Source organism: Pseudophryne corroboree, chromosome 2, assembly GCF_028390025.1.
Source record: "Pseudophryne corroboree isolate aPseCor3 chromosome 2, aPseCor3.hap2, whole genome shotgun sequence".
NCBI lineage: Eukaryota > Metazoa > Chordata > Amphibia > Anura > Myobatrachidae > Pseudophryne > Pseudophryne corroboree.
In genome coordinates this window covers 698,536,371-698,557,260 of record NC_086445.1, presented here as the reverse complement: position 1 = coordinate 698,557,260, position 20,890 = coordinate 698,536,371, and the positions used below count along the sequence as shown (strand labels likewise).

Sequence of the window (20,890 nt, the reverse complement as noted above, 5' to 3'; positions counted from 1 at the left end):
CATATCCGGTAATTACTTGGCTGCGCATGCACAGTAGCACAGCTGGATCCAAACCCAAAAGTAATTGGGTTAGCAATAGCTTTACGTTTTGCTGGTAGGAGCAAGAGAGTATTTATACTCAATAAACTAATATAATTTCTTATTGCCACAATATGCGGTGATAAGAAAATATATTTATTGGAGACAACAGGTCAGCATTGATACATGGGCCCTTCAATGTTTCTACAGTGAGAGCAGCTGCAAGCATAGGAAGTCATTTTCTACTTTGCTACCATCTCTCATTTCACTAAATATAGCTTTCCTATTAACTTCCAGCTAATGCTTCTGTTCTGCCTTGGCTAGCTACATGCACTACTATATTACAATATCAGACAGTTGTCCCTAAATTTCATGTGTGACCTGAAAACAACCTCCATAATAATCCGATCAGAAATTAGCAAATCCCTGATCATTATTGTGCATATTAGTATATCTGGATAGAATTTGATGGCAGATGGCTGCTGTGTATTTCCACTAAATGGCGATAGTCATGCTAGAAAGGGTCTTGTCAGCCAGTCAGGATTTGCCTTGTGTAGACTTCTTCAGATGGGTACATTCAGCATACCAGCAGTTGCAATGCCGGCAGTCGAAAACCTGTAGCCAGAATTTCGACATGCGGCCAAAATACTGGTGCCGGAGCTCCGACATGAGTCAAAATGCAGACTATGGAATCCCGACCACCGGCATCCTAAACATAAGGGAGGTTAGGTTTAGGCGCCACCAGGGAGGGTTAGGGTTAGGCTACAGGGAAGGGAGGGTTAGAGTTAGGCTGCAGGGTAGGGGGTAGGGTTAGGCTGTAGGGGAGGGGGAGTAGGTTTAAGCTGTGGGATCAGGGGGTTAGGTTTAGGCACCACTGGGAGGGTTAGGCTGCGGGAGGGGTAGGCTGCTTCTGTTAGGGGGGGTTGATGGAGAAAATAAATATACTTACCTCACCCCTGTCACGATCTTCTTTAGCATGATGCCGCTGTCGGTCATATGAGCGCCAGCATCCCGACTGCCGGTAAAATAATACTTCTAGAAGAACCTACCTTTTTGTTAACTCTTTTTTTTTTTTTTCTTCGAAGTCCATGGGGTCCACAGGGATACCGTGGAGTTGTAGGAGGTAGAGGACCGGGCAACAAACAGTTAAGGCTTTCAGCTCCCAGGATGCACTGGTCCCTGTCCCCTATACCCTGCCCTCAGCCAGAGGCCTAGACAGTATAGTGAACAAGACCTAAGGCAGGAGCAAACTGAGGAGAAGTAAGATTGGTACACTCAAACAAACACTCATGGTAGAGGAGAACTTAGCGACCAAAAAAGAAATACCCAGGAGTAGAATGAGCCCTGAGCACACTAGGAACAGAGAGATCTGCTTCCGTGTATGGCTGAGAAATGGTAATTCGGATCCAACGAGCCAAAGTATGCTTGGTAGCAGGTCAACCTTTCCTATGAAAACCGTACAAAACAAAAAGAGCATCAGATTCACGGATAGACTTAGTTTACTCCACATAAATCTGAAGTGCTCGCACAACATCCAACAATACATCACTTGTGGAAGGGTTTAGAGATTGAAAGGCAGGAACCACAATCTCTTCATTGATATGAAATTTGGAGACCACCTTAGAAGGTATCCAGGCAAAGTCCAGAGGACAGCTCTGTCTAGATGAAAAATGAAGAAAGGAGAGCAACACAAAAGTGACGCTAAATCAGACTCTCTGCGAGCAATGGCAATAGCCAGGAGGAAGAGTCTTTTCAGTCAGCCACTTTGTCCAGTGGTTTAAACGAAGCTGCTTGTAATGCCTGTAGTACCAAAGACAAGTCCCACGAGCCACCAGAGGGACAAACGGAGGTTGAATGCGAAGTACCCCCTGAAAGAAAGTCCTCATATCCGGTATGGAAGCAATCTTTTGCTAGAACCATAGAGCAGGGCAGATACGTGTGCCCTGAGGGACGCTAGGTGAAGACATAAGTCCGATACTGCTTGAAGGAAAGAAAGCCTTCTTGCAACTCTGAAAGTAGAAGGATTGTAGCTCATGGGTGAGCACCACTGGAAGTAAGTGTGCCAAATCCTATAACAGATCCTTGCTGAAGCAGGCTTGCAGGCTTTAAGCATTGTTTGGACAACTGCGCTCGAGACTTTAAAAGGGATGTCTTAAGTGCCATGCTGTCAAAGATAAGCTGAGCCAGGTCCTGGTGTAGACACGGACCCTACATTAACAGATCCTGCAGTAGAAGAAGTCTGAGAGGAGTGCCGATTGACAGACCTTGCAGGTCTGTGAACCAAGAATCAGCTTTTGCAGAGGTCTGGAGTAAAACTGCGTACTCCACCATGTCGAAGGTAGATACCATGGACGCCAGGACCTGCATGGCTGAGTGGATGGACACCCGCCAGTATAGAAGCAATCTGCGCAAACTGCAATGTTGGATGCTGGGTTAGATGTTTCTTCTCTATTGGATATCCTATGGGCCAGGTAAAATTCCAGGCAGTGCAAGAAGTTATTTACACATAACTCAACACAGGTATAAAGTACTAGTTCCAGTAGCACTAAGGTTGGTGAACTCCCATACAAACCTGTTTCGGTCCAAAACACGTATGGATTCTTTCATTTTTCTTTTAATCCTTGTGGGTAGACATTTTCATGATGGAATTGTTGAAATCCATTATCGGGACTTGGAATGGGATGTGATGCTTGTTTGCAGAGTCTTATCTGTGAAGGCCACCACAACTTTGGTTTTGTGGTGGATCCTTGTGTGTTCACAAAAATTTTAACTCTTCTGCCATCTTAGAATATGACGATTATCCCCTACCTGTATATTCTCGATCAATGCAAACTCTGTTTCACACGCTTTACCAAGGGGCCGCATAGATTGTATTGTCCCATGGTTTGTAATCAATTCCCAGAAATACAATTTGATTGCTACTCAGAGATTTCTATGCAGTTCAGTACACAACAGAGGTTATGTCTTCCTAGATGCTTGCAACGCAGGTTGGTAAGGTCTCTATTGGCTCTCAAACATCTTTCTTTAACGTCCTAGTGGATGCTGGGAACTCCGTAAGGACCATGGGGAATAGCGGGCTCCGCAGGAGACTGGGCACTCTAAAGAAAGATTTAGTACTATCTGGTGTGCACTGGCTCCTCCCTCTATGCCCCTCCTCCAGACCTCAGTTAGAATCTGTGCCCGGACAGAGCTGGGTGCTTTTAGTGAGCTCTCCTGAGCTTTGCTAATAAGAAAGTATTTAGTTAGGTTTTTTTATTTTCAGAGAGCTTCTGCTGGCAACAGACTCTCTGCTACGTGGGACTGAGGGGAGAGAAGCAAACACAAACTGCGGCTAGGTTGCGCTTCTTAGGCTACTGGACACCATTAGCTCCAGAGGGATCGAACACAGGACCTGACCTTGTCGTCCATTCCCGGAGCCGCGCCGCTGTCCCCCTCGCAGAGCCAGAAGACAGAAGCCGGCAGAAGCGGAGAAGACATCGAAATCGGCGGCAGAAGACTCCTGTCTTCACATGAGGTAGCGCACAGCACTGCAGCTGTGCGCCATTGCGCCCACACTAACCCACACACTCCGGTCACTGTAGGGTGCAGGGCGCAGGGGGGGGCGCCCTGGGCAGCAATTGATACCTCCTGGCGAAAACTGCATATAGACAGTGGGACACTGTTATATGTATGAGCCCCCGCCATTTATTTTACAGAAAATTGCGGGACAGAAGCCCGCCGCTGAGGGGGCGGGGCCTTCGTCCTCAGCACTCACCAGCGCCATTTTCCTGCCACAGCTCCGCTGAGAGGAAGCTCCCCAGGCTCTCCCCTGCAGAATCACGGTAGAAGGGTGAAAAAGAGAGGGGGGGCACATAAATTTAGGCGCATTAATCATAATACAGCAGCTACTGGGTAAACACTAAAGTACTGTGTAATCCCTGGGTTATATAGCGCTGGGGTGTGTGCTGGCATACTCTCTCTCTGTCTCTCCAAAAGGCCTTGTGGGGGTCCTGTCCTCATTTAGAGCTTCCCCTGTGTGTGTGGTGTGTCGGTACGCGTGTGTCGACATGTTTGACGAAGAGGGCTATGTGGAGGCAGAGCAAGTGCAGTTGACTGACGTGTCGCCGCCGACGGTGCCGACACCTGATTGGATGGATATGTGGAAGGTGTTAAATGATAATGTAAACTCCTTACATAAAAGGTTGGATAAAGCTGATACCTCGGGCCAGTCAGGGTCTCAACCCATGCCTGATCCTACAGCGCAGAGGCCCTCAGGGTCTCAAAAGCGTCCACTATCCAAAATGGTTGACACAGATGTCGACACGGATTCTGACTCCAGTGTCGACGACGATGATGCAAAATTGCAACCGAAAATGACAAAAGCTATACGCTACATGATTATAGCGATGAAGGATGTTTTACACATATCAGAGTTAAACCCTGTCCCTGACAAAGAGGGTTTATATGTATGGGGAGAAAAAGCAAGAGGTGACTTTTCCCCCTTCACATGAGTTAAATGAGTTATGTGAAAGAGCGTGGGATTCCCCAGATAAGAAAGTCCTGATTTCCAAAAGGTTACTTATGGCGTACCCTTTCCCGCCAGAGGCCAGGGTGCGCTGGGAATCCTCCCCTAGGGTAGATAAAGCTCTCACACGCTTATCTAAGAAGGTGGCCCTGCCGTCGCAGGATACAGCCACCCTAAAGGATCCTGCAGCTAGTAAGCAGGAAAGTATCCTGAAATCTGTTTATACACATTCAGGGACTCTACTGAGGCCGGCAATTGCGTCGGCGTGGATGTGTAGTGCTGTAGCAGCGTGGACAGATAATCTGTCTGAGGAAATGGATACCTTGGACAGGGATACCATTATGCTGACCCTGGGGCATATAAAAGACACTGTCCTATATATGAGGGATGCCCAGAGGGACATTTGCCTACTGGGCTCTAGAATTAATGCAATGTCAATTTCTGCCAGGAGGGTCCTGTAGACTCGGCAGTGGACAGGTGATGCCGACTCCAAAAAACACATGGAGGTGTTACCTTACAAGGGTGAGGAATTGTTTGGGGATGGTCTCTCGGACCTGGATTCCACAACTTTTTGCCATATATTCCCTCACAACCTAAGAAAGCACCGTATTACCAAATGCAGTCCTTTCGCGCACAAAGAAGCAAGAAGGTCAGAGGTGCTTCCTTTCTTGCTAGAGGCAGGGGTAGAGGAAAAAAGCTGCACCTTACAGCTAGTTCCCAGGAACAGAAGTCCTCCCCGGCTTCCACTAAATCCACCGCATGACGCTGGGGCTCCACGGGTGGAGCCAGGAGTGGTGGGGGCGCGTCTCCGACATTTCAGCCACCAGTGGGCTATACAGATTGTGTCTCAGGGATACAAGCTGGAATTCGAGGTGATGCCCCCTCAACGTTACCTAAAATCGGCCCTGCCAGCTTCCCCCATAGAAAGGGAAGTAGTGGTAGCGGCAATTCACAAGCTATTTCTCCAGCAGGTGGTGGTAAAGGTTCCTCTTCTTCAACAGGGAAAGGGATACTATTCCACAATGTTTGTGGTATCGAAACCGGACGGTTCGGTCAGACCTATATTAAATTTAAAGTCCCTGAACATTTATCTGAAAAGATTCAAGTTCAAAATGGAATCGCTCAGAGCGGTCATTGCAAGCCTGGAAGAGGGGGATTTTATGGTGTCTCTGGACATCAAGGATGCTTACTTGCATGTCCCCATTTATCCGCCTCATCAGGAGTACCTCAGATTTGTGGTACAGGACTGTCATTACCAATTCCAGACGTTGCCGTTTGGGCTCTCCACGGCACCGAGAATATTTACCAAGGTAATGGCAGAAATGATGGTGATCCTGAGAAAGCAAGGAGTCGCAGTTATCCCATACTTGGACGATCTCCTCATAAAGGCGAGGTCAAGGGAGCAGTTGCAGATCAGCGTAGCGCACTCTCAGGAAGTGTTGCAACAGTATGGCTGGATTCTGAATATCCCAAAGTCGCAGCTGATTCCTACGACGCGTCTGCCCTTTCTGGGCATGATTCTGGACACAGACCAGAAGAAGGTGTTTCTCCCGACGAAGAAGGCTCAAGAGCTTGTGACTCTAGTCAGAGACCTCTTAAAACCGAAACAGGTGTCGGTGCATCACTGCACGCGAGTCCTGGGAAAGATGGTGGCATCGTACGAAGCCATTCCCTTCGGCAGGTTCCATGCGAGGATCTTTCAATGGGATCTGTTGGATAAATGGTCCGGATCGCATCTTCAGATGCAGCGGCTGATCACCCTGTCCCCCAGGGCCAGGGTGTCTCTTCTGTGGTGGCTACAGAGTGCTCACCTTCTCGAGGGCCGCAGGTTCGGCATACAGGACTGGGTCCTGGTGACCACGGATGCGAGCCTCCGAGGGTGGGGGGCAGTCACTCAGGGAAGAAAATTCCAAGGGTTGTGGTCAAGTCAGGAGGCTTGTCTGCACATAAATATCCTGGAACTAAGGGCCATATTCAACGCCCTGAGTCAAGCGGAGCCCCTGCTTCGCAACCAACCGGTGCTGATTCAGTCAGACAACATCACCGCGGTGGCTCATGTAAACCGCCAGGGCGGCACAAGAAGCAGAGTCGCGATGGCGGAAGCCACCAGGATTCTTCGGTGGGCGGAGAATCACGTGCAAGCACTGTCAGCAGTGTTCATTCCGGGGGTGGACAACTGGGAAGCAAACTTCCTCAGCAGGCACGACCTTCACCCGGGAGAGTGGGGACTTCATCACGAAGTCTTCATTCAGATTACAAATCGATGGGAACTTCCACAGGTAGACATGTTGGCGTCCCGTCTCAACAAAAAGCTACAACGGTATTGCGCCAGGTCAAGAGACCCTCAGGCGATAGCTGTGGACGCCCTGGTAACACCGTGGGTGTTCCAGTCGGTCTAGGTGTTTCCTCCTCTTCCTCTCATACCCAAGGTGCTGAGAATCGTAAGAAGAAAAGGAGTGAGAACAATACTAATTGTTCCGGATTGGCCAAGAAGGCCTTGGTACCCGGAACTGCAAGAAATGCTCACAGAGGACCCATGGCCTCTGCCTCTCAGACAGGACCTGTTGCAACAGGGGCCCTGCCTGTTCCAAGACTTACCGCGGCTGCGTTTGACGTCATGGCGGTTGAACGCCGGATCCTAGCAGAAAAGGGAATTCCGGATGCAGTTATTCCTACGCTGATAAAGGCTAGGAAGGACGTGACAGCAAAGCATTATCACTGCATATGGCGAAAATATGTTGCTTGGTGTGAGGCCAGGAAGGCCCCTACAGGGGAATTCCAACTGGGCAGATTTCTGCACTTTCTACAGTCTAGAGTGACTATGGGCTTGAAGTTGGGATCCATAAAGGTCCAGATTTCGGCCCTATCCATTTTCTTTCAAAAGGAACTGGCGTCTCTTCCTGAAGTCCAGACGTTTGTTAAGGGAGTGCTGCATATTCAGCCCCTTTTGTGCCACCAGTGGCACCTTGGGATCTCAACGTGGTGTTGGGTTTCCTAAAATCCCACTGGTTTGAACCACTTAAGACCGTGGAGCTAAAGTATCTCACGTGGAAGGTGGTCATGCTATTGGCCTTAGCTTCGGCTAGGCGTGTGTCAGAATTGGCGGCTTTGTCATGTAAAAGCCCCTATCTGGTTTTTCATATGGACAGGGCATAATTGCGGACTCGTCCCCAATTTCTGCCAAAGGTGGTGTCATCTTTTCATTTGAACCAACCTATTGTGGTGCCTGCGGCTACTCGTGACTTGGAGGATTCCAGGTTACTAGATGTAGTCAGGGCTTTGAAGATTTATGTAGCCAGAACGGCTTGAGTCAGGAAAACTGACTCGCTGTTTATCCTATATGCCCCCAACAAGTTGGGAGCTCCTGCTTCAAAGCAAACCGTTGCTCGCTGGATCTGTAACAGGATTCAGCAGGCTCATTCTGCGGCTGGATTGCCGCATCCAAAATCAGTGAAAGCCCATTCCACAAGGAAGGTGGGCTCTTCTTGGGCGGCTGCCCAATGGGTCTCGGCTTTACAGCTTTGCCGAGCTGCTACTTGGTCGGGTTCAAACACATTTGCAAAATTCTACAAGTTTGATACCCTGGCTGAGGAGGACCTTGAGTTTGCCCATTCGGTGCTGCAGAGTCATCCGCACTCTCCCGCCCGTTTGGGAGCTTCGGTATAATTCCCATGGTCCTTACGGAGTTCCCAGCATCCACTAGGATGTTAGAGAAAATAAGATTTTACTCACCGGTAAATCTATTTCTCATAGTCCGTAGTGGATGTTGGGCGCCCGTCCCTAGTGCGGACTTTCTGCAATACGTGTACATAGTTATTGCTTAATAATGGATTATGTTATGTTGGCATCCATTGTTGATGCCCTGTTGTTGTTCATACTGTTGACTGGATAAGTGTATCACAAGTTATACGGTGTGATTGGTGTGGCTGGTATGAGTCTTACCCGGGATTCCAAAATCCTTTCCTTATAATGTCTGCTCTTCCGGGCACAGTTTCCTTAACTGAGGTCTGGAGGAGGGGCATAGAGGGAGGAGCCAGTGCACACCAGATAGTACTAAATCTTTCTTTAGAGTGCCCAGTCTCCTGCGGAGCCCGCTATTCCCCATGGTCCTTACGGAGTTCCCAGCATCCACTACGGACTATGAGAAATAGATTTACCGGTGAGTAAAATCTTATTTTTACATATGAAACTCATGAAGATACATTCATTAAAGGATGCACAATTAGTGTGGTTCCTTTTAAGACCAATACAGAATGAACTCCTCTTGAAATGAGACAGGTCTTGCCATCATTTGACCATGCACAACATCAATTTTCGTCCAATTTGTGTCGCTCACTTCTTTAGTGGCTAAGGATAAACAACCTCAACAACGATTGTCCTTTTGCTTTATGGATTTTGGACAGTTGTGATTATAGATGTTCGCCTTCATGGATTTGGGTAATCACCCTTTATTGCTGGTTTTAGGGTCTGCTTTGCACATCCCCATTGTCCAATGACCCTCAAACGGATTTAAGAGAAAAGAGGATTTTAATAACTGGCCTACATTAAATCCAATGGAGACTGAGTGCACACACATTTACACTCTAACTCTTGTTAAAAATGAAATACGTTTATTTTCAAGGGTGATGTTATTTGTCTCTGCTACTAATTTTCACTCTGATTATGTCTTATGGGACTTGCTTAAAAGAATAATTGCAGGGCGGACATATAGAAGAGGGATGAGCACAAACCATACTTGATATTTGAAAGTACCAAAGTCAGAAGATGCTCTTTAACCCCATGGTCCAGTGCCAAACGACCCTCTCTTACCCCCCCCCCTTTGGATTTAGAGAAAATCATGTAATATAATTATTGTGAAAACGGACATTTAAATATATTTTGGAATGATGGAATTGTGGAAGGAAAAGGTGTAAAATTCTATTTTATTGTGTGTCATACCTATAATATAGATTTCAGACTTATTATATGGAAACCCATAATCCAGAAGGGATCTCTGCTGTCAATGATTTTGTCATGCACAGAAATATCCTTTTATTTTTTATTTTTAGTTACTAACAATTGTTTCTAAACTGCAGAGCAAATAATCTTTTGTGATCTAAACCCAGTACATTTTCTCTGTTTAAAAGTGCATGGATTTGTGGGCCAAGATGGAAGCCTTGGGCAGTAAGAAGAGTAGTTTATAGCAAGGCCATTCTATACTAAGTGTAGTTTAGTCGCATGAAAGCCAGTTTTTGCCTTGAGGTGCAGATTGCACTTGAGACAAGATTTAATTTTGCAGAACAGGATTATTTATATGAGTTAAAGTAGCAGAGAGGGCAAATTTACCAGACTGTCTTCTGCTTTGCAGTAGGTCATGCAGCCTTTTTATTCCTTCAAAATAAGGACCATGCATTCTCCACTATTCAGAGGTTTTATATAATCGGCTCCACTTTGTACCTGTCAGTTGCTCTATTGCTGCTTACTAAGACCAATATAACAAAAAAGCTTCCACTACATAAAGGAGGAGCATGTAATAAAGACCCTAGAAGAAAATTAGTTAATAGAGTTGACGGTCCTGTAGTGGCTGTAGGTAGGACTGTGGTGTGACATTTTGTAATGTTTCCACCTTGAGCATTTTTCCAGAGCATCTGTAAAACGAGGCGCAGAATGATTTTACATGGTTGTTTCAAAGAGGTTGTGCTTTTCTGAGTTGCATGTTTCTCTTGCTCTCGTAAAGCAGCATTGTGCGTACCTCTTACTATTTAGTAACTGTTATAATGGTTGGGTTTTAGCTGCGCCTCTTATTTACTCTCTCAGGTGGAACAGGAGAAGTTGGACAAAGTGTGGCCAAGGCTACGGGTCCTTGCCCGATCATCCCCCACAGACAAGCACACACTGGTTAAAGGTAATACTTCCTTATGCATATCAATGTGGCCCATTGTGCTCTGCAGCATGTAAGACAGCAGTGTGTGTTTTGCTTTTAATGAAAAGGGGGGAAAGGGTAGGAACAGAAGGAAATAAAAACATTGTGAAGGGTTGGGGTGGAAAGGTCACAGCATAATAAATCGCCTAGATGCAGCAGAGATGTAATGTAATTTATTTCTCTGAGACACTCTTCCATTAAGCTCACAGGGAAATATATGGGATGAAGAATTGTGGAGGGAGCTATCAGTGGAACAGAGGCAGCAGCAGGGATCTACAAAGGAGGGTTTGAGAGGAGTTTGCAGCCTCATTTTAACAGATGGCTATGCCCCAAAATGTAGGAGTTCCCACACAGAGGAACATTTACCTGGAGAGCTGTGAATCATGCATATGATGTGCAATAGTTTACAGTCAGGCCATATTCTGCATATGATGGAGGAGAGTAGCTCAGCTCAGGGTCTTTCCAATAGGAAGCAATATTGTATTTGGCATATGCAAAATGGTACTTTGGGGAATTTGGTTGTGGAATCAGTAGAAGAGTGTGAAATAGCATGGGCTAGTGTTATTTACTATGGCCCTCATTCTGAGTTGTTCGCTCGGTAATTTTCTTCGCATCGCAGCGATTTTCCGCTAATTGCGCATGCGCAATGTTCGCACTGCGCCAAGTAAATTTGCTAAGCAGTTTGGTATTTTACTCACGGCATTACGAGGTTTTTTCTTCGTTCTGGTGATCGGAGTGTGATTGACAGGAAGTGGGTGTTTCTGGGCGGAAACTGGCCGTTTTCTGGGAGTGTGTGAAAAAACGCTACCGTTTCTGGGAAAAACGCGGGAGTGGCTGGAGAAACGGGGGAGTGTCTGGGCGAACGCTGGGTGTGTTTGTGACGTCAAACCAGGAACGACAAGCACTGAACTGATCGCAGTGGCAGAGTAAGTCCCGAGCTACTCAGAAACTGCTAAGAAATTTCTATTCGCAATTTTGAGAATCTTTCGTTCGCAATTTTGCTAAGCTAAGATTCACTCCCAGTAGGCGGCGGCTTAGCGTGTGCAATGCTGCTAAAAGCAGCTTGCGAGCGAACAACTCGGAATGAGGGCCTATATAGGTAATAGCAAATGAAATCGCTTCAAGCATTTTCACCATATGTAGACCACAGTGCTCTCCAGTCTGCAGTGTAGAATACATTTTGTGTAGTCCTCACTCTTGTGTATTGTTTCAAAATATTTTAAGGTAATTGTCCTTTATTTGAACATATATTGAGATATTGTTAAATTAACTGTAATGGATACCCAATCCTCAGAGTCTAGGGCCTCCACAAAGTCCAGTGTGTGGAGCCTTTGGTTTCACACACTGAAGCAGGTGCTGACAGATAGTAGAAACAGCTCATCACTCGGTGACCTGTACATGCAAACTTATCATGGTTTGGGTTCTGTATGGATCGTGAAGTGTTGTGTATAAACTCAGCAATTGAAGGCACTTGTACTGGCCCATGTTCGGAAAAGTGAGCCTCCCTTGAATGTCCACTAAGGAGGGGAAGCTGTGCAATGGTGTGATATCAGTTAGAAATGTTCTGTCTGAACTTATGCTTGGGGTTCCAGTTCTGGAGGGAGGGTGGGATTATACCAAAAAAGGAAACATCATAAGATTTTCAGTTGGTGCCTTTTGTTGGTTTGATATTACCTGTAAATTGCCATCTGTCTAGGACTTTGTTTACTCTTCATGGATGAATACATTATACAGCTTCCCAAATAAGTATTATTTTTTTTGGGGGGGGCAAAAGTTTTGCTTCCTAAATGCTTTTCATTGTGTTCCAGGCATTATTGACAGCTTAGTGGCAGAGCAGAGACAGGTGGTCGCTGTGACAGGAGATGGAACCAATGATGGACCAGCATTAAAGAAAGCTGATGTGGGATTTGCCATGGTATATTGGAATAATGACTTTCCTTGAGTTGTTACAAATGGTTGCTCATTAGAACTCTCCTCACTGCATGCTAGCTGTAATGTAATGCCTCAAGCTGATTTTCACAATAATACTTTTCCAAGAGCTGACATTTTTCTCTTATAGGGCATAGCTGGTACAGATGTGGCCAAGGAAGCTTCAGACATTATCCTAACCGATGATAATTTCACCAGCATTGTGAAGGCGGTCATGTGGGGCCGTAATGTATATGACAGTATTTCCAAATTCCTGCAATTCCAGCTCACTGTTAATGTGGTTGCAGTGATTGTGGCTTTCACTGGAGCCTGTATTACACAGGTAAGAGTGTATACATATATGTATGTGTGTGCATAAATAAATAATCTGCAGCTTTTATATGGTCATCGTTTGTGACCTCTAATTTTCATATATAGCAGAGTATTATATGCATCATCACATGTATTAAAGCATGCCTACCTCTTTTCAATTCATTAACATTGCATTTAAACAAGGGCAAAAGAGAATAATGCAATACCCAAAAATCTATTTTGAACACCTCTTACTGTGCTCTGTTGCTAAAATAGAGTCCTGATAAATGGCGCCATCTTCAGGAAATTGGCATAACGGAACCATGTGCATTGGTTGTCACTTTAGCCGTTTTCAGAACTTGCACATAGAAAATTAGATTGCTGTCAACTCTGAGGGAGAATAAAATAGTGTTAGCTCATCATACAACAACCAAAATCTGCCAGCCTATCCACTTTGGCTCTGTCTGTCCCATACCAAATAAATCTTGGAGTTATATAACGCAATAACAGAACAGGTGTTACAGTGGTGAGATAAAAAGGAAATTTTTACTCCACCCAAATCCGCTTACCTAGATTACAGCTTTAACTCCCCGATCCAGGGGTCCGCCATGAGTAACAATGGACTGGTTTTGTACTCCTCTTTTCTCTACAACATAAAAAGGTGTTAATTTCTCTGCTATTAATTGTCAGTTTATTTAAATAAGAAAATTACTTTGGTAATTTATTGCTTTTGTGTTTTAAATTAGGAGTTAATGTTCTGGAAATGGTGTTGCAACACCACTATAATACAGTTACACTGTAATACAGTGTAACTTACAAACTTTAACTGTTCTGGCTTTTGTGAACTATGGATTGTACATTTGGTCCCTCGTAATTCATATTGAAACCATTATAACATTTTTACAGGACTCTCCATTAAAAGCTGTACAGATGTTGTGGGTCAATTTGATTATGGACACCTTTGCTTCTCTTGCGCTGGCCACAGAGCCACCCACTGATTCACTGCTTCTGCGCAGACCATATGGACGTAACAAGCCACTAATCTCCCGCACAATGATGAAGAACATACTGGGACATGCTGTGTATCAACTGACCATCATCTTCACTTTGCTCTTTGCAGGTCAGGAATGTAGTTTGTTTTTAGACACTAATCCATTGTAACTGTAACCCAGTGTTATGCTTTGTCTTGACATTTGCAGTGGTCAGGTGCTGTGTGATTATTAAAGTCTTTTAATACAAAAAATAATAAGAGTTGTTTTCTAGCTCCCGGATCCCAGCAATGTGATGATGCTCCTGCTCTTGGGAGTGCTTTACAATTCTCAGTGCTGATATTTTGGCAGAAGAATGTAAAAACACAAATCACTCCTTGAACTCTATACCTGCAATAAAAAAGAAATATTGGTCTTTGGTTTTCATTTATGTTCCAGAACATGATGTTGGAATGCAGCAGTAATTAGAAACAAGTAGATGTTTCATGCATTTATCATCCGAAGCAAGAGAAGCAGACCGATGATAATATTCTTGCATACGGACACTTAGAGGTATATTTACTAAAGTGCGGGTTTATGGAAGGGGAGATGTTACCCGTAGCAACCAATCAGATTCTGCTTATCATTTATCTAGCACCTTTCTAGAAATAATAGCTAGTATCTGGTTGCTATGGGCAACATCTCTGCTTCTATAAACCTATTCTTTAGTAAAAATATTCCTTACAGAGTTATATTTTTTAAGTGTTTTAAAATCACATTACAGATGAATTTCACTCTTCATTGAACTTTAAAAGGACTTCTGTAGAGTTGAGTGCGAACGCATCTTGTGTCTTTTTTTTTTCCCCCTTGCACTTTCTTTAATTGCACAAACACACCAGCAGTTATTAATCATGCATAGCTATGACGAATGAGACACATTTTCTGCTGACCTACAACTTGCATTAATGGAGACAGACTGGGTGTTGGTATTGGTATGTAAGGATGGCCAAACTACAGTAAAGGCATCCCATGCTGACCACAAGGAAGACGCATATGCACTTGTTGGGGGTTGAAAACCGGATGCAAAATGGGAACGGATTATGATGATGATTGAAGATCCCTTTTGATTATCTGAAGGCACCAGAATCCCTACCATTTAATCTAATCTTATAGTAAAGTTCACCACTGTAAAGTCACGCCTACTGTAGTAAACAAAGTACATGTATGCATAGGGAGAAAAATCTGCAGCAGAAAGAAAGAAGTAATAATGCCACTGTATACGTCATTGGTACGGCCTCATCTAGAATACTGTGTTCAATTCTGGAGGCCATATCTTCTGAAGTATATTCATTCATTAGAGACTGTACAAAGAAGGGCAACAAAAATGGTGAATGGCCTACATCACAAAACATACCCAGAAAGACAAAAAATCTCATTATGTATAGTTTGGAGTAGAGAACGGAAAAGGGGGACATGATAGAAACTTTCAAATATATCAAGGGTTTGAAAAAAGTCCAGGAGGGAAACCTTCTTCAAATGAAGAAAAGTAATAGGACACAAGGGCATGCACCGAGACTGTTGGGAGGAGGTTCAGGGGAAATTTGAGGAAAATTACTTTACAGAAAGGGTAGTGGACAAGTGTAATAGCCTCCCATCAGAGGTGGTAGAGGCCAAGACAGTAGAGCAGTTTAAACATGCATGCAAAGAAATAAGGCTCAAATAAGGGTTGAGGTAAAAATATGGTAAAAAAAGAGGCAGACTAGATAAGCCAAGTGGTTCTTATCTGCTGTCACATTCTATGTTTCTCATACGTCCTAGAGGATGCTGGGGTCCACTTCAGTACCATGGGGTATAGACGGTTCTGCAGGAGCCATGGGCACTTTAAGACTTTTTCAGAGTGTGAACTGGCTCCTCCCTCTATGCCCCTCCTCCAGACATCAGTTTCGAAAATGTGCCCAGGCAGACTGGTCGCACTCTAGTGGAGCTCTACTGAGTTTCACTAAAAGACTTTGTTAGGTTTTTATTTTTAGGGAGACTGCTGGCAACAGTCTCCCTGCTTCGTGGGACTTAGGGGGAAGAAGTAGGAACCAACTTCTGAATAGTTTCATGCGCTCACTCCCACAGCACGCCGTCACCCCCCTAACAGAGCCAGAAGACAGGTGAGTGTATTACCGGAGGCCTGCAGAGAGGGATGCAGGGGAAGAAACGCTGGTCCTCCTCCACTTCTGAATCAAGTATCAGGGTGAACTAAAGGGGGGGGGGGGGGGGGGCCAGAGTGTATATTGGTGCTCAAGTATACAATTTGGCATTGTAAAAGCGCTAAAGGTCTCTCTAGACATTTTATATGACACAGGGATTTTAGTCACTGGCGCTGAGTTGTGAACTGGCAAGTCCCTTCTGTGTCCTTCTGACAGATTTTACTGTGGGTCTGTCCCCTATAAGCCCCGGAGTGTCTGTGGTGTGTTTGTGCACGTGTGTGACATGTCTGAGGCTGGGAGCTCTTCCCCTCAGGGAGCCATTTTAGGGACACAGAGTTGTAATGTGGTGGCGCTGCCGGCACACCATGAGCCTGAATGGGTGAAAGAATTACGTGATAGTGTGAATCATATTAGTAAGAGATTGGATAAGTCTGAGTCTCATGCCGAAACCTGGAGAAAATCCGTGGAAGATGTGATTTTTAGTGGTTCTGTTTTTTCATCCACAGGGGATCCCTCTGGGTCACATAAAAGGTCATTTGCACAAATAGTACATACTGATACCGACACAGACTCTGATTCCTATGTCGACACTAGTGACTCCAGGGGAATAGATCCAAAATTAGCAAAAAACATTCAATACATGATTGTGGCTATAAAGGAGGTCTTAGAAGTTACGGAGCCCCCTCCTTTACCACGGGAGAAAGCTTACTTTTATATGTAACTTTTCCTCCATCTCATGAACTGAACAGTTTATTTGAGGGAGTCTGGGCAAATCCTGAAAAGAAGTTTCAGATTCCTAAAAGAATTCAGGTAGCGTACCCTTTCCCTGCAGAGGACAGGAAAAGGTGGGAGTCACCCCCTGTTTTAGACAGTGCCCTGTCACGGTTAACAAAAAAGGTGATTCTCCCTGCACCTGGGACGGCTTCACTAAAGGAGCCGGCTGACCGCAAGTTAGAGAATACGTTGAAATCTATTTATGTGGCTATTGGGACATTACTCAGGCCATACCATTGCCTGTGCGTGGGTGAGTAATGCTATTGAAAAGTGGTCAGAAAACTTGTCATCAGAAATTGACACGATAGATAGAGACAAGATACTCCTAACTTAAGGTCATATCAAAGTCGCTGCTGCGTATATGCTAGAAGCCATGAAAGATATTGGTCTCTTGGGATCAAAAGCCGCTACAATGGCAATCTCAGCACGGAGGGCGTTGTGGATTCGCCAATGGAATGCTGATGCAGATTCCAAAAGAAATATGGAGGCTCTCCCGTACAAAGGTGAGGCCTTGTTTGGAGATGGGCTGGATGCTTTAGTTTCTGCGGCTACCGCAGGTAAGTCGACTTTCTTGCCTTATGCTCCTGCACTGGTGAAAAAGACACATCACTCTCAGATGCAGTCCTTTCGACCCAATAGATACAAAAAGGGTAAAGGTTCCCCTTTCTTTGCGGGTAGAGGAAGGGGAAAAGGGAAAAAGCCTGCAGTGTCTCCGGGATCACAGGAGCAGAAAGCATCTGCTTCCGCCAAACCTGCAGCATGACGCTGGGGCTCCCTTGCGGGAGTCCGCTCAGGTGGGGGCACATCTGAAACTTTTCAGTCACTTCTGGGTTCAATCTGGCCTAGACCCATTGGTCGTACAAATAGTGTCCCAAGGGTACAAACTGGAGTTTCAAGACGTCCCCCCATGCCGGTTTTTCAAATCGGCCTTACCAGCTTCTGTCCCGGACAGGGAGGTGGTAGCAGCAGCAATACAAAAATTGTGTCAGAATCAAGTAATTGTCCTGGTTCCCTTGTTACAACAAGGAGAAGGGTTTTATTCAAGCCTATTTGTAGTTTACTAAGCCGGACGGCTCGGTCAGACCAATTCTAAATCTGAAAAATCTGAATCTCTACCTGCAAAGGTTCAAGTTCAAGATGGAATCTCTGAGGGCAGTGATTTCCAGTCTGGAGGAGGGGGAATTCATGGTGTCAGTGGACATAAAAGATGCCTACTTACATGTTCCCATTTATCCTCCGCATCAAGCTTATCTGAGATTCGCAGTACAGGATTGTCATTACCAGTTTCAGACGTTGCCGTTCGGACTCTCCTCGGCACAGAGGGTATTCACCTAGGTGATGGCGGAGATGATGGTCCTACTTCGACAGCAAGGAGTCAATATAATTCCTTATCTGGACGATCTCCTGATTAAAGCGAGGTCCAGGGAAAGGTTGATGCACAACATTGCACTCTCCTTGACGGTACTCCAACATCACGGTTGGATCATAGATTTTCCAAAGTCACAATTGGAACCGACGACAAGATTGTCCTTTCTCGGGATGATACTGGACACGGAAGTACAGAGAATATTTCTTCCAGTAGAAAAGGCTCTGGAAATCCAGAGAATGGTCAAACAAATTTTGAAACCAACAAGAGTGTCGATAAATCAATGCATTCGGTTGCTGGGAAAGATGGTAGCGGCCTACGAGGCCATACAGTTTGGCCGATTCCATGCCAGAGTATTCCAGTGGGACCTATTGGACAAGTGGTCCGGATCCCATCTACACATGCATCAGAGGATAATCCTGTCATCCAAAGACAGAATTTCACTCCTGTGGTGGCTACACAGTTCTCATTTCCTAGTGGAACGTAGGTTCGGGATTCAAGACTGGATCCTGGTGACCACGGATGCTTGTCTCCGAGGCTGGGGAGCAGTCACACAGGGGGAAAGCTTCCAAGGAAGATGGTCAAGTCAGGAAGCTTGTGTTCACATAAACGTTCTGGAGTTGAGAGCCATTTACAACGGCCTTCTACAAGCGGTACATCTTCTTCAAGATCAACCCGTACAGATCCAGTCGGACAATGTAACAGCAGTCGCGCACATAAACCGTCAGGGCGGAACGAAAAGCAGAGTGGCAATGGCAGAGGTGTCAAAGATCCTCCTCTGGGCAGAAAGACATGCAAAAGCTCTGCCGTCAATTTTCATTCCGGGAGTGGACAACTGGGAAGCAGACTTCCTCAGCAGACACGATCTCCATCCAGGAGAATGGGGCCTCCACCAAGAAGTCTTTGCAGAGGTGACAGGTCTTTGGGGAGTTCCTCAAGTAGACATGATGGTATCTCGTCTCGACAAGAAGCTTTAGAGATATTGTTCCAGGTCGAGAGACCCTCAAGCAATAGCAGTGGATGCACTTGTGACCCAGTGGGTGTTTCGGTCGGTGTATGTCTTCCCTCCACTTCCACTAATACCAAAAGTTCTCAAAATCATAAGAACAGGATCCTCATTGTCCCAGACTGACCAAGGAGTGCTTGGTATCCAGATCTTCAGGAGTTGCTCCAAGAAGATCCTCGGCCTCTTCCTCTTCACGAGGACCTGCTGCAGCAGCGGCCGTTCGTGTATCAAGACTTACCGCAGCTACGTTTGACGGCATGGCTGTTGAGCGCCGGATCCTAGCCCGAAAGGGTATTCCCAATGAAGTCATTCCCACTCTTATTCAGGCCAGGAAAGGAGTAACGTCTAAACATTACCACCGTATTTGGAGAAAATATGTGTCTTGGTGTGAAACCAAGAAGGCTCCAACGGAAGAGTTTCAGTTAGGATGTTTTGTCCATTTTCTCCAGGCGGGTGTGGATGCGGGCCTAAGATTGAGTTCAATCAAGGTCCAGATTTCGGCTTTGTCCGTTTTCTTACTGAAACAATTGGCCTCCCTTCCAGAAGTTCAGACATTCGTGAAGCGGGTGCTACACATCCAACTTCCATTTGTGCCTCCTGTGGCACCATGGGATCTTAACATCGTGTTACGATTTCTTCAATCGGATTGGTTTGAACCTCTCCAGGAGATAGTTGAAATTTCTCACTTGGAAAGTGGTCATGCTGTTGGCCTTGGCATCCGCAAGATGGGTGTCTGAGTTAGGGGCCTTGTCTCACAAGAGCCCTTACTTGGTTTTCCATGAAGATAGGGCTGAGTTACGAACTCGTCATCAATTTCTTCCAAAGGTGGTTTCTTCTTTCCATGTAAACCAGCCTATTGTGGTGCCAATGGCTACTGACACCATCGCTGCTTCAAAGTCCCTAGATGTGGTCAGGGCTTTGAGGATCTATGTCGCAAGAACGGCTCGGATAAGGAAAACAGAGGCTCTGTTTGTCCTGTATGCTCCCAACAAGATTGGGTGTCCTGCTTCTAAGCAGACTATTGCGCGCTGGATCAGAGGTACGATTCAGCACGCTCATTCTACGGCAGGATTGCCCATACCGAATTCGGTGACTGCTCATTCTACTAGAAAGGTGGGCTCGTCCTGGGCGGCTGCCCGGGGGGTCTCGGCTTTACAACTTTGCCGAGCAGCTACTTGATCAGGGGCAAACACATTTGCTAAGTTTTACACCATGGCCGATGAGGACCTCAAGTTTGGTCAATCGGTGCTGCAGGGTCATCCGCACTCTCCCACCCGTACTGGAGCTTTGGTATAAGCCCATGGTACTGAAGTGGACCCCAGCATCCTCTAGGACGTATGAGAAAACAGGATTTTAATACCTACCGGTAAATCCTTTTCTCCTAGTCCGTAGAGGATGCCCAGTGCGTACTTTACCTGCAGTTGTTCATTTGTTCAAATTGGTTTCAGCATGGTTGCTGTAATGTTCATTCCCGTTGGCATGTGTTGTGTTGAATGCCATGTGTGCGGCATGGTTGAAGTGTGAGCTGGTATGAATCTCACCTTTACCTTAAAAGTAAATCCTTTTCTCGAAATGTCCGTCTCAGTGGGCACAGTTCCTATACTGAGGTCTGGAGGAGGGGCATAGAGGGAGGATCCAGTTCACACTCTGAAAAAGTCTTAAAGTGCCCATGGCTCCTGCGGAACCGTCTATACCCCATGGTACTGAAATGGACCCCAGCATCCTCTACGGACTAGGAGAAAAGGATTTACCGGTAGGTATTAAAATCCTGTTTTCTGGTCTCTCATAGTCTACCCTTGCTGAGCTGGACACATTTTACTTATATAGCTAGCTCACCAAGCTATGGAAAATGAGCCTTTTTTTTGTGGTGTGCATTTTGCACTTGTGAGCTAGTTTCTTTCTAACTCTACAAGAGCCCCATAAATCTGACAAGT

General features: G+C 45.6%; 1 protein-coding gene across 6 annotated transcripts in view; it reads left to right on the top strand.

Annotated features, from left to right (window-relative positions):
- The window catches only part of ATP2B4 (ATPase plasma membrane Ca2+ transporting 4), a 324,819-nt gene that overhangs the window by 240,801 nt on the left and 63,128 nt on the right, over positions 1–20,890 (top strand). For all 6 annotated transcript variants that reach the window (XM_063955273.1, XM_063955268.1, XM_063955269.1 and 3 more), the window contains 4 exons: positions 10,319–10,406; positions 12,233–12,339; positions 12,484–12,675; positions 13,551–13,764. In XM_063955273.1, the coding sequence (XP_063811343.1) occupies positions 10,319–10,406; positions 12,233–12,339; positions 12,484–12,675; positions 13,551–13,764 (601 nt within the window). The remainder of the gene's footprint in view (positions 1–10,318; positions 10,407–12,232; positions 12,340–12,483; positions 12,676–13,550; positions 13,765–20,890) is intronic.